General features: G+C 36.1%; 1 protein-coding gene across 1 annotated transcript; it reads right to left on the reverse strand.

The window, feature by feature from the left end:
* Positions 1–12,427: 12,427 nt before the first annotated feature.
* Positions 12,428–13,589, reverse strand: LOC141595154 (uncharacterized). The gene is made up of 2 exons (XM_074415125.1): positions 12,747–13,589; positions 12,428–12,685 (listed from the first exon to the last, which is right to left on the reverse strand). Exons 1-2 carry the CDS (start codon positions 13,587–13,589, stop codon positions 12,428–12,430), a joined length of 1,101 nt encoding a protein of 366 aa, XP_074271226.1.
* Positions 13,590–15,093: the final 1,504 nt, after the last annotated feature.

Genomic DNA, 15,093 nt, shown 5'->3' on the forward strand with positions numbered 1-15,093 from the left:
AGTCCCCGAATTAGCCTCGTTCCTATGCTTTTTAGCGCATATTTGGGTCATTTACTATCTTTAGTCCTTTGTTTTGCATTATCTTTGAGGTTTTGTTCCCTTGGTAGGAGAGGAGTGCAAACCTTGCATTTTAATGGCAAAATAGAGCTAAATTGATCGAATCTAATGACCAAGCATCAAAGAGAAGACAAGACTAGAAGGCCTTTGTACATATTATAGTAGATGGGCAATGATGAAGAAATCCTTGCATCCCAGACTAAATCCAGGAGGATTATTGGAAGAAGAAAAGAAGAAAAGAAGGCTGGAACACAATCCGCCCGTCCAACTAGGCAAGACGCCCGTCCAAGCCGTGAGGAATCCGAGCGTCTTTGCCATCAAGACGCTCGTCCAACCATGCCACAATCCGCTCGTCCAGTGTACCAATCCGCCCGTCCAACCACCACAGATTCCGCCCGTCCCGACACCTTGGATGCTCGGATTCCCTTACACGCCTACACGACCTTTTATTCCCTCTATGTAAGATGCGCATATTTATGAAAGACCGGCAAAAAGGAGACTCGCATCTTTTCTGAGACGATCGATTCCTCAAGGACTTAATCGTCATTTAAGCCCTTAGTAAACCCTAATTTGTGTACCTAATCCCCACTATAAATACCCCATTAGTCTAATTAGATGAATCATGCTCTTCTTATCAATCTTTATTGTAGTTTATATCATTCTAATCTCTTCTTAATCTTGTAATCAACTTCTAATCAAGTATTAATACAAATCTCATTTCCTTAATTTCTCTTTTGTTCATCTTTTATTTTGGGTAATTGAAGATTATTTGGGTTATTATTGGGAGATTAACAACCTTCCAATCAATCATCAAGTACTTCAATTATTCTTTGCTTTATTTGGAATCATTAGTAGGTATAATTCTCTTAATCTCTTTTTAATTATTGTTAATCATCTTCATTTATTCATCATGTTTTGCTTTGTTAATGTGATTGACAAACTTGTTAACATGTTAAACTTGATAATGAGTGAGTAGTTTCCTTAACTAGGGTTAATGGGTAATTAGGGGAAACCAACATGGGGGATGATTCATGCTTAATTTAATATATTTTCATAGTTTATTTGCTGGTTTGTTGTGATTTAAACTTATGCACATGTTATGTTTGATGAAATGTGAGCCTATGAATCCTTGCATTTTTTACCCATCACCTACCTTTTCAATGAGACTTGTAAGACATAAACCAACTCGAGTCTCATTAGATCATGCATATAGTTGAGTAGGGAGGATTAAGTCGACTTGTAGGTGTTGTACAATCTAATCGATTCGGCTCCGGGACCCAAACCTTCCTAGGATTGTAAGATATAAACCAACTTGATCCATCACAACAATAATTGCTTGCTTATAATTTGAGAATATGTTTGTATGATCGATTCCCATGAATCCCCTATGACCCCATGACACCCTAGTGCTTTTAATCAATTATTTACATCTCATTTTAATCATCTTGCTTGCTTACTTTTATTGCTATTTAGTTTAGTGATCTTATCATCTCAACCCCAAATCGTGACACCCCTAAACACCGCTACTTGCAATCGAAAATCCTACATCAATACCCGTCCCTTGGGATCTGATCTTTACTTGCCTCTTTACTAATAGTAGAGTTGTTTGTGAAGTTATAAATATTGTTTTGGTCTAGGTGCTCTTAACGACAAGTAACCGAAAACTAAATCTCCAAGTGAGTCCGACCAGCGCCCCCGTAGGCCCCCGTGTCCACAGTTTGGCGACTCTGCTGGCGTGTAATACACTTACGTGTTGGTAAGGTTGAAACTTGAACAAGGTTAGGGAATAGTTTATACGAGACAGTTGTCGGTTTTCATTACTCGATCTTCTTAGATCGTTTTATTCGGCCTTCCTGGGCCCAACCCTACCCATTCGACCAATCGTCCCGTCTGGACGGTCCAAATTCTTATATGGGCCTAAGATTGGATAGCGATTGACGTCAACCATACCATGATGCTTACTCATGTTTGTATCAAGGGCTTTCATTACTCGAGGGAATGGACTAGGAACCGGCCTTACTCTTGTTTGGCGCGGACCTTCCCACAGACTCGGGTTTGATTGCTCGGTATGGCAACCCACCCTTTCAAGCCAAAACCCTTTAAATGCTCTCAGCATACCGTTATAATGCCTGTTTTAATGCTTGTATCATATGTGATCACCATTTTCTAAACAAAACCATGACGAATTTTGTAAAATAAAAAAAAAACCACTTTCAAAATTTCGAGAAATGGCCCAAATTAGCGCAAAATGAGTCGAAACCCTGTCCAAATATCGAGTTAAAATTCGGGCCTCAAAACCCATTTCAAAACTTCACTTCGAGTCAACACTCCTACAACTACACTATAGTTGATTAGGACAAACATTTCAAATCTTTGCCATTTTCAAACCTCACTTGACACAAGTGGCACACTCCCACTTCACAAGTCGAGTCTTTTCTTTGAGTGAGTGTGCTAGAGTGGTCGATTGTGTTTTGATTCGTTGTCGATCGTTTATCCTGTTTCCAAGATGTCTGGAACTAGGCGCGTAAGTGACAATGGACAACCCTAAAATGGTAATGATCTAATCCTAGCCGCGCTCGCTCGTCTCCAAACGAATAAAGAACAAGCTTATGAACGCCTTAATGCTATTGAAAGTCGGATTGTTGCGGTAGAAACTAGACTACCTCCTGCAGAAGATGAAGTTCCTAGTGAATGTGTGAATGATAACCTACCACCTTGTATTGCATAAGCAGAAATCAACCCTCCAGTAGGTCTTACTGAAGCCGAAAAGCGACTCCAATACTTGGAGGAGCAACTAATGTACCTCAAAGGGGATGATATATATAGGGAAAACAATCGCAAGTATGAGGCCGTGAGTGCCAAATTACCAACCAACTTCAACATGAGTGACATCCCAAAGTTCAAGGGACATGAAAACCCTTTGAACCACATTCGTTCTTTCAAAGACTACATGTCTATCAAAGGCATCAAACCCGAGATGTTCTTAAGGATCTTTCTTTCATCTCTTGACACCATTCCTAAGTAATGGTTCTATTCTCTAGAGCACAGAAGATTGCCACCTGGGATGATGCCACAATCGAGTTCGCTGAACAATACGCGGATAATGCTGAAATCTAAGTCAATATGCGCACTTTAGAGGTTCTTACCCAAAATGAGAAAGAAGGTTTCACCGGCATCCTAAGTATGTGGAGGAAGACTAGTACATAACTTGTCGAGCGTCCGGATGAAGCTACCCTTGTAGAAAAATTCGTAGATAACTTAAGACCCATCTATGTAAATCACTTAAGATACCAAAATATTAAGACCTTCAAAGACACAACTGTGCTAGGGACATGAATTGAAGATGACATCCATAAAGGACTCTTGTCCAAAACGGTGGGTCGTGGATATCAAGGCTCGATGAGTCGTTCTTATGCTCTATTAGCAAGACTGATGAGGATAATCTCCTCGAATCATCAAAGAAGGATAACCCCCAAAGGAAGTTCACAAACATTGGTGATACATACTCCAATACTTTGAAGAGGTTGATGAAACAGGGTAAGCTCCAACCCATAGGGCCTACACCTGATCCAGAAAAGAAGTCCAAGTTCTGGGACGAAAATTCATACTGTAAATATCATAGAGGTAAGGGACATGATAAAGAGAAGTGTTACAAACTAGGACATGTCCTTCAAGATATGATCGAAGACGGTCGCCTACCCATACCTCCTGGAGGTAAGCCTAACAATACTCAGAATCCTCTTGGAGTTCTGATGATTACAAGTGAAGAATCTATCTTAGATTGTTCACACCTCATTTCTACAATCGAAGATGAGATCTATGCACTAGAAGATGAAGGGAATTATTTTTGGAGTAAGTGTCCCCGACAATAATGCGATCACAATTGTCGATCATGATGATCACATGTTTAAATCTCATATTTAAGAATACATGAGGGAAAGTAATACTTTTTAGTCAACTGGTCCACACATATCGGTAATGATTGGTTGACGAGAGTTTGACATTACTGTCGTGCGACGGTGGTGACCAGTTGATCCCCTAAGGTCATACCTATAGGGTAATGCTCTTAATTGATTATTTAATTAATCGTATGCTGATACGGGTTAATTAAATTCCTTAAAATTGACGAGTGATTTTGTGAGTAAAATTACGTGTCTTATTGTAATTTGATTAAATAAGATTCGGTCTAAGTAATCGACTTGTTTTATTACTTAGATTAATTTATTGTTTATGAAACAATTAAAAATAGAATGAATAATTTATTATCAATACAAGTTGTTGTAGTTTATAATTATATGACCCATTTTGGTACAAGTAATTATGAATTACTAATTATTTTTGTATGTGACACATTTAATTATATGATGATTTTTAATATGTTAAAAATACATTATAATGTAACATGTCAAGTAACATGTCACATATGTCACAATTGACAAATGACAAAAATAAAATGGACCACCATGTTATATGGGTGACCGAAATTGGAGGGGTTTTAGGGTTGTTTTGTTTGAATTATTTTATTCTTCAAACACAATCATAACCCTAGGGTGTAGGCATGCAAGGCTAAACATCTTGAGAAGAACAAACCTAAAACTAGGGTTGCATGCTAGTCTCTTGTGAAGAGCAAAAATAAAAAGCATTGGGCATGTTACCCAAGGCTATTTTTCGGCCAACCATAAGAAATAGAAGGAGTTTTCTCTTCTATCATTATTCTTTCATTCTACAACTGAAGATGGGTGATATTTTTGAGTGTGCAAAAATTACTATACACTTTGTGAAAGAATAAGAGAGCAAAATCTCACAAAAATCTTCTCTTGACCAAAATACAAGAGAACAAAAACACCATTTTTGTGTCCAAATTTTAAGTAAGATTAAATATTATTACTAGCTCATAATAATATTAGTCATTAAGGGTGTTCATTGGGTATAAGCTTTTGGGAGAGGTTCTAATTTGAACCTTTGTTCATCCATTGTTGGAAAGCTCAAGAACTAACAAGTAGGAGATCTTGTTGGTGCCCAATAAATCCGAAACACCAATGTAAGAAGTGACTATTTCTTCTCGACTTTGTTTTATGTTTGCATGCATAAGATCTTGTTTTAATTTTATGACTAAATTAAACTTTCATACTATGAATATGTATACTAATGAGATTAATGAATCCTACCAATTGGTATCAGAGCCTTAGGTTGTTTGCATGCAAATCGGTTTATTGTTTTTCCGAGTTAATCTTATTAACAAATAAATCTTGTAATTTTGTGTTTATTATGATATATCACGAAATCACCTTGCATGTTAAAGTTTATGGTCCTAAAATGTATTTGGGATATTTTGGTTTATTTATTGATTTTATTGTTCATTTTATATATTATTGGCATTAAAATGTTATTTTTATGAGAAAAATGTCATTTTTGGACGAAAAATAGCTAAACTTCGAATTTTCCTGTGGTTTTTGGATATGTTTTCACATGTAATACATAATAATGGACTGTAAATTGTCATGTTAAAATAAATTGTCTTGCTCGAAATATGAATTTTATAAGTTAAAATCGTATTTAAATGGGTAAATAGGTTAATATGAGTTATATTTCGAATATGGTCATGGAAATTTAGTATGTTGTCACATGCAATTTTACAAGATGTGTGTAAAATATTTGGTTATATTGAAGTCTTTTTGCATGATATATGAATTTTTGATGAAAAATCACATAAATAGTGACTATAATTAGTTATAATGCTAAAACATACTTCATGACTAAAGAAAAATGTCACATGTTGAATTTTATCATATATTTCAGATCTAAAAGTGAAAATTTGATGAAAATAAATTTTCTCATATTTTAATGGTCATATTTATTAAAACCGATAAACCGCAACATTGTTTTTCTCGATAAATTTTCAAAATTTTTAACCTAAGTTTTGAATACTATGAGTGTCATGGTATTTTTACAGAATGTTCATGACTTTAAATTTCAAATTTTGAAATTATTTGAAATTTTTATAATTTAATTTGAAGTTTATAACATAATTTTGTATTTTTGGTCCATAATGAACAATATTAAGAAATCAAGTTGAGTTATTGTCAAAATATTAGTGAAGACTATGTTTTGAGTGCTAAGATGGTTAGGGTAATTAACTTGTACATAAATATGAATTTATAAGATATTTTGTGATTTTAATAAGTTAAATCACGCAAATCCATAAAAACCGATAAAATATACGATATTGGCTCTTAAAAGGCGATTTAGCATAAAATTAAGCATGTTCATACATATTATAATGCTGCATTTTATTTATGATTGTCATATTTAAATTTTATGTAATTTTTTGAATTATGTAATTTTACATAGTATGGCCTTAGTTTTAAATTGGTATTACCCGAAATGTATGGGAATATCGATTCGGTTGTAATTATTGTGATCTCGTATCACCGTTTTGTAATTTAATAGATTTATTTTTATTACAAATGTATAATAGGAAATTATGTAATTAATTTTGTAATTTTTTTATTCCGGAGTGCCTTGAAGACAGTGCCATTCGAGAAGGCGGTCCATCAAAGAAGGTGTTGCCTTGAAGTGCGTGCCATATGAAGTTCAAGGGACCAAAGGAGTTGGTTTCCGCATTTGTAATAGTTTATTAGATTTACTATTTTAGGAAGGCCATACTAGAATTTTATTTTTATGCTTTGCATTTTATTTATATGTTGCTTGCATCCCTAAATCGCCATAACTAAACATGCATTTTAAATCGAGTTTATCGACTCAATTACAATTATCGTAGTTGACCTCTTTAGTTCACTTAAAATGTGATAGATAATAAATTGACATGACCTCTCGCTAAATAAACAATTGAGACTTAGCCTTACCAAAAATTAGAAACCATGAAAACCTATTTCGTGAGGGAGTGCGATCGGCCAAACCGGGGTACAAACCTTGTTACGTAGGGGAAGTGGGTGATAAATGTCTATCCACCGAATTCATGTTGATGAGGATTGTATCGCCAAAGCGTGCCCAAGTTAATGTGGATTTGGATCATGGACACATTTATTCGAAATTTGGGTTGAACTCAACAAAAGTATTCTCGACCATAGCCGGATGTGTTTTGGGCTAAAGATAAATATTAATGTAATTTTATCGACCAAGAGTTCTAAAAGTAGAATCGATTAAAGAGTTAATCCACCGAGTTATATTGATGAGGGTTGTATCGCCAAAGCGTGCCCAAGTTAATATGAATTTGGATCTTGGAATCATTTATCATAGTTGGGTAGAGGTCACTATGTAAATGTTTTACTTGTTAAATTATTTACAAGTGTTATTATAACGATAAATGTTTTTGTTTTCATTATTCCGTTAATCATATTGTTCTAATTCTATACCTCAAATTATATACGATATCATTTCGATTTTAATTCAAATCTCCATTAAAACATCGTAACTAAAAACAAATATGAATTTTCTTCTAAAACCTCGTGTTATCCATTACAAGGATCTCTTGTGAAGAGTATAGATAAACGTTATTCGTGAGCAAAAGGGTTTTTGATTCTTGACTAACATATCTACTTACAATGGATTATTTTTCATGTGCTTAATCGAATTAAGTACTTTGAAACGTTAAATCATTTGGTAACTAGATTTGTTAGAAATCGTAATTGACCAAAATACCGCAACCACTTCAATGAAAGTTTTAAGACTAAACAAACGAATGAAGAGTAGTCTTCATGAATTTCAATTTTGCTTCTCTTAGCAAAGACTCATTGAAATGAGTGGGAGCATTCTCTTAAACCGTTAAGAAAAGGATGAGGTTTAAAGAAGTAAAATTAGAATGGAATTGATACAAGGTAATGGTAAAAGTAATGTTATTGAGAATAACGATACTAAACCTATCAATCCCGACCGATAAAGTTTCCTTTGTCTTAATTGTTGGACGCTAGAAAGGAAACTACCCCAAATTATTGAAGAATCAACAAGTTAGTTGTGGGACATCTAATGGGACCTTCTTCTTTAAATGTTTATTCGATTGACATAAATTTTGCTAATACTATTTCGTCAATATTAGAAACCGGTGGTGGTTTTCATCATTGTATTTGATATATAGGATGATTAGAATATGACGACTAGCAACAATGATGTTGAGAGATAGAGTCATTGTGTACTCAATCTAGTTTTTGGGTTTAAAGTTGTACTTAATTGTGACTATTAAGTGCATAAACTCTAAATAAGAATATAAACTTGTTAAGATACAAAAGAGGTTTCACTTTTGTGACCCTATACACCATGATTTGATGTATGGCTAGCCCATTATCAAGGTGATTATATTCTAAACCAAATTAGAATGATATATCATGTAGATGATGCAAGACTCAAATTGGTAACCCAAGATTAAACCTTAAATTCTGGAATGATGAACGCAAAGAGTTATCAAGTACTCTTGGAACCATTAGATTGATAATCTTATGGTATATGCGTATCTTGTATTCAAAGCAAGATGTCTCGTGCTTTTGGTTGGAAAGGAGATCGAGGTTGTAAATCATTGATCCAGAATAGGTTGATAATTTTCTTTTACCAACGATTTAAGTTGACACTAATGTGTTCACTTAATAAGGTAAAAAGAGAAATCATTAAAGAAGTTCAAAGAGTTCATAGAATCACGATTTAGTCGTGATGGGATTATCAAAGTGAAGACTTTGATATAAGCCAAAGGAAATGTGATATAGTATCACAAATTAATCTCTCTTAGCACGCATTATGGGATAATGTGTGGTTGGATAAAGAAATCAAACGCTGTTCGATATGGTTTGGACTTTAATAAAGTTACTTTGAGTTACTTTATCCTTTTGGGGATTTTATCATATTGTCTAAATAATTTTTCCGCTAAATATAAAACGATTCATATGAGATATGAAATGGTAGGGTACCATGCTTGTAAGTTTTCAGAACAAACAAATGCTCATTTTTCCTTACAATAATCACGAGTACAACGGGTTTGTGGCTCATGAAGCTGTCTTTCTAGAATACAAGTTTATTTCTAGAAGACAGAGTGGGAGAAATTATTCAAGAGCCACAAAAGAATTGTGTCAAAAATTGTATGTCGCAAGAAACTGGTTTTTTCTTGGCAACATGATGTTGTTTTTTTGAAACCTAGGAGGTTGAACTCATCATTTGTTGAAGATAATGAATTCATTTTACTTTTAAGAAAGTAAAGAGCTTACAACTTACAAATGACTTACATGAGAGTGTTTAAGTTAGAACTCAATGCAGGGCTTAGAGCCATGAAAATCCGAAATAAATTCCAAGTGAATTGTTACATATCAAAGCTTGATTGGTGGCAAAGGGTTTTGCACTAATTGAAATGTTTTAAGTCTATTTGGATCTTCTTAGGGATTGTGTTTTATTATGAGATATATAGTGAGTGAATCTAAAACCCACTTCTTCAACTAGAAGGAATGTATTCAATACATGTCTTGAGTTTTGTAGATTCTTGCAATCCTAAGATAATGTGAAACTTAAGAGAGGGTCTTAAGTAGGACATCAATGAGTTGGAATCAATGTTTTGATCATGTTATAAAACTTTTCTCGATAAGTCGAGAAGTTGTGTTTATACTTGAAGTTTAGTGGGAGTTACAGAAATTTTAATTAGTCTTATATGTGGATGACATATTGATCATTGAGAATGATTTAAGACTTTTGGAGTAATATAATACATCTTTAATATCCAGTTTTATGGAGATAAATCCACGTGATATTAGCGTCAAATAAGAAGTTTTATGTTGATAAGATTCATGACTAATTCAATCGACTTGAACATATTTGATTGATTCCATTTGCTTTCGTTGCCGGATCAATTAAATAAATAATGATGTATAACACTTCATATACTTTGAGTATGATGAATTGCTTCGAATCAAATTTAAGTAATAGTTACCAAATAGCCATATTGATTATTCTTAAGTGCTTGAAGAAGCATTAAAGATGCAAAGTTAAGTGTTTTTGCAATTCACAAATTTGTGTAAGGGCTTACACTAATGACTGTTGAGATTGTATAAGGTTTCGGACAAAAACCGTATTCAAAACACCTAAAGATGTTTAAGGAACCATTGTGGCTATGTTATTTAAGAAATGGATTTGTTAGAATCGTTCTAGGAAATAAAGAACAATGAGAGATGCTTACAACGGAAATTGAGTACACTTGCAATCATGAGATGTGCGAGAGGGATGGGTCCCGCACACTGTGAAAACAGTGGGAGCTGTTCTATGACTAGAGAGCTTATGTCTAAATTTGATCTAGACATGTACTCAGAAAGTTTTTTAATGCAAATGTATACATTACAAAGGAAAACGAGTATGTAGTAAGGTTTAGTAAGGTAGAAGAAGTTGATAAAACCTACTAACAAAGCCTTCTCATAGGCTTTTTTTTTGGTAAAAGGTAAGCTTATATTAATAAGAAACCCAAACATACAACGTTTTAATGCCCAACTGGCCAACAAAGCCACAACTTACACCAATTGCGTACTACAACAACTTAAAAAAAGATTAACACAAAAGAACAGAACTAATTCCTTTGCCCAGTAGCAAGTCCAAAGAACAAACATTCGTGACGCGTTGGATACGCCTTCAATCCTGGCTTGGTTTCTATTCCACCATATTGCATACATCAAAGCCAAATAGGAGGAGGCAATACTCTGTTTTTGTCCACTGGAACCATGAAACCTGCAAGTCCACCAGTCAATGAAATCATGTCCGGGTAGATGGCAGCCCAGACTATTAGACAACAGTTGCAAGCATCTATGACTATATACGCAACTGAAGAAAAGGTGCGTATGTGTTTCTTGTGCAAGCCCGCACAACAGGCAAGTTTCAGTCTCTGTGATACCCATTCTCTTCAGTCTGTCACGAGTTAAAAGTCTTTCCTGCATCACAAGCCACCCTATAAAACAATGCTTGGGGATACTATCCTGACCCCAAATAAACCTTGCCCATATAACCTTCTCCTGAACTGGCCCCAGCCAAGTATAACCACTGGAAATGGAATAATCATTATTATCCTGCAGCCACCAGTTCCCAACATACCCAGGAATAAGGAGGTCCTTGATCTTACAAAGCTTCCTCCATGCCCAACTACCATTCTGTTTAGGAGCATAAATCCTCCAATCAGTCTGCTTCATAAAGATAGAATGAACCCAACGAACCCATAAATGATCCTTCTTTTGAGCTATCCACCATACGTACTTGCCCAAAGCAGCCTTATTCCATCTGATAAGGTCCTTCACCCCTAGGCCACCATGATTCTTATCCTTACAAATCTGCTCCCAGGAAACTAAGGACTAAAATTCCTGCAAGCAATGGTAATTTGTTTAAGGACAGTATTAGGGAGAATGAAAATTCTAGCCCAATAGGAGTGCAAATTAGTCAGGACAGAATTGATCAACACCAAACGCCCAGCATAACTGAGTTTCCTGCATCCAAGAGATTTCATTCTACTAATGACCTTGTCAACCAATTTGGAACACTCCAAAACAGGCAGTTTCCTGGAAGCAATGGGAATTCCAAGGTAATTAAAAGGGAGGGAGCCATTTTTCATACCAGTAACTTTCGTAATCTCAGATAAAATCCCCACACACACTCCATTACTATAGATACTAGATTTTCCTTTATTCATCTTGAGACCAGAAGCCCTTGAGAATGATTCAAAGGCCCTGAGCATACTAATAATAGAATCCCTGTCACCCCTACAGAATAAGAGTAGGTCATCAGCAAAAGCTAAGTGGGTCAGTTGGATCCTGCCACATAGAGGGTGGAACTTGAAAGGAGCAAAATCTTTTATCTTGGCCAGGATCCTACTCAGATATTCCATACAAATGACAAAAAGCAAAGGTGATAAGGGGTCACCTTGTCGCAACCCCCTTCTCCCTTTGAAAAATCCAAAAGAGTCACCATTAATAGATAAGGAATAGTAAGGAGAGGTGACACATTCCATCACAATCCTAATAAACGTCTGAGGGAAATTTAATTCAACAAAGATACTTTCCACAAAACTCCACTCAATAGAGTCATAAGCCTTCTGTAGATCAATCTTCATTATGACTCTGGGGGAACAAGTTTTCCTATTATAGAGCTTGACCAAGTCCTGACAAATAAGAATGTTTTCTACAATATCTCTCCCCTTAATGAAGGCACTCTGTTTGGGACTAATAATCTCAGGAAGGATGCTATTCAGTCTATTGCACAAAATCTTACTAATGCATTTGTAAATGGTATTACAACACGCAATAGGACGAAATTGGGTCACATCTTTAGGTAATTCAACTTTAGGAACAAGGGTAATTAAGGTAGTGTTGATTTGCTTAAGCAACGTACTGACCAAAAAAATCCTTCACAAAGACAAATCACTCCATTCCCAAAGAATCTCCCAAGTATCCTTGAAAAATTGACTCCCATAGCCATCAGGGCCAGGAGCTTTGTTACCATTGATATCAAACATTGCTGCTTTAATTTCAGAATTAGCAACCTCAGCAAGCAATGCCCTATGATGCTCTTCATGAAGGATCCTCCCTGCTTTGATCACTGCTCCACAAATTGGGTCAACATTCTTACTGCTACCTAACAAACCCTCATAGTACTGTAAAAAGGTCTGTTTGAATAGACCGAGAATCGTACAAATAGCCCCATTGATATCGTAGATCCGCAAAGACCTTATTCCTGCTACTTCTGGATTTAATTTGGGCATGGAAAAAATGTGTATTATCATCCCCCTGAGCTAGCCAATCAGCTTTAACTTTTTGAGCAAGGAATTTATGCCAAGCTTGCTGGAGGAGAGCAAGCTCAGCAGTCAATTCCCTCTGAACATCCACCATACCAAGATCTTTAGGATTCTGCCTCAACTCTTCCTGGATCTTTGTCAAAGCAATATTGGCTACATGGACCTTATTCTCAATGTCTCCCAGGATCCCCTTGTTCAGGTTCTTCAGGTCATGCTTCAAGCCCTTTAACTTAGACACAACTTGAAACATAGGAGTCCCCTCAATTCTCTTATTCCAACCATTAGTGACCACAGTTTTGAAATTAATGTCCAAAGCCCACATGTTGAAATATCTAAAGGCTGGCTTCCTCTTCTCATACAATCCTTGCAAGTAAACCACACAAGGACAATGGTCAAAGTACCCTTCAGGCATAAAATAAGCGTAAGAATCAGGGAAAGACTGCATCCACTCCTCATTGATAATGCTTCTATCAATCCTACTATAAACCAAAGTTTCAACCTCATGCTTGTTGTTCCAGGTAAAGAAAGACCCCATGGCCTTGATGTCCCTTAGTTCACAATACATAAGACACTCCTGGAAAGGTTTGATTTCTGCCAGGGAAACCAAAGACCCTAATCTCTCATCTGTGTGAAGCACATTATTGAAATCTCCACCTAGCATCCATGGTCCAGCAACAGTTTGATAATACCTCTTAATTCTACGCCACAAATCCATTCTCTCAGCAGCTCTATTATACCCATACACAACAGTATAATAGAATCCCACACTAGTCATTCTGTTAATCACCCTAGTATGCATAGTTTGAGCAGACACATCCAAAATATCTACCTCATACACCACAGGATTCCACAAAAGCCAGATACGACCACCATACGCAACTGAATTATTAGTGCATAAAGACCAACTACTACAAATATTATTTCTAACTTTATTCCAATTTATAGACTTAACCCTAGTTTCTACTAACCCAAATAGCCCCAAGTTATTATTATGTAAAAAACACTTAATATCTTTTTGTTTATTCAGGCTATTGAGTCCTCTGATATTCCAGAAGCCGATGTTAGCCATGATCCAGAACACCTCCAATTCCAGATCCTGACCCCATTCTCAGTTGGGAAGATCTCTGCGCCATGTTTAGAGCATCAAGAAAAGTATTACCTCGACGTATTGGCATCGTTCCATACCCATCTTGTGTCATCACTCTCGTGATAATGCCAGCAGGTGTCTGAGCAACTGGCACTCTTGGACCAGCAGGAGTAGCCTCTATCATTATCCCCTTCCCTTTGTCAACCGCCATTGGGCCCTTCTGTGGCAATTGTACCAGTTTCTTCTTCCAAACTTGCCTGACTGGGGGCTGCCCTTTCTTCCTCCTGCAATTGTCTTTAACGTGCCCAACACCATTACAGCTTAAAAATTTTACAGGAAGCCAGTCATACTCCACTTTCACAGTATGAACCTTGTTCTTTTCATCCTGAAACTGCAAAGATCCAGGGAATTCCTGACCTACCTGAACATCAACTAGCATTCGAGCATAGCCCAAAAAATTCTTAAGTCGAGTAGCTTCATCACACTGAACAAACTCCCCTATCATACCACTAATCTTCTTCAAGCATTCAACACCCCAGAACTTCAATTCCAGCCCTGATAATTTTATCCAAATTGGTACCGTTTTTACATCATGCTTGACCAGTTCAACATCAGGAGACCATTCATTAATTATAACTGGCTTATTATCAAACATAAAATGACCCAGACTCACAACTTCTTTCATTTTTTCAACTGTCTTGAAACGGACTATGAATATACCATTTGGCATAAATGAAATCCAATCAACATCATAATCCTTCCAAATTCTCTTTAGGTAACCCGATACTACATTCCAAGGCGGGTTTGTCCCTAAGATATAGCCATATAGAGACGAAGCCCAGTAATTAATCTCAGGTAACACATCAGCTTCTGTTAATTTTAAGGAAATCTTACCAGGGGCAACAGTAGCGATCTTAGGTCCCGCCGACGACTTTCGTCGAGAAACTTCCGTCCACTTCCCATGTCCCTCAGTAAGAACCTCCTCCTCTGGTATCGAAATCATCGAATCATGAAGATCTAAAGGAATTATCACTTCTTCTTCATCCTCCGACACATCCTCCACCAAGACTTCCTCCTCTAACGATTCAAGAACAGCAAACCTAGTTTTCGAGGCAGATCCTTCATGTCCCCTCTTTTTATTAGAAGTATTTTTTTGATTTTTTTGTATTTTCTTTGCTCTTGCCATCGATTG

This window comes from Silene latifolia, chromosome 8 (genome assembly GCF_048544455.1).
Source record: "Silene latifolia isolate original U9 population chromosome 8, ASM4854445v1, whole genome shotgun sequence".
In the NCBI taxonomy this organism is placed as follows: Eukaryota; Viridiplantae; Streptophyta; class Magnoliopsida; order Caryophyllales; family Caryophyllaceae; genus Silene; species Silene latifolia.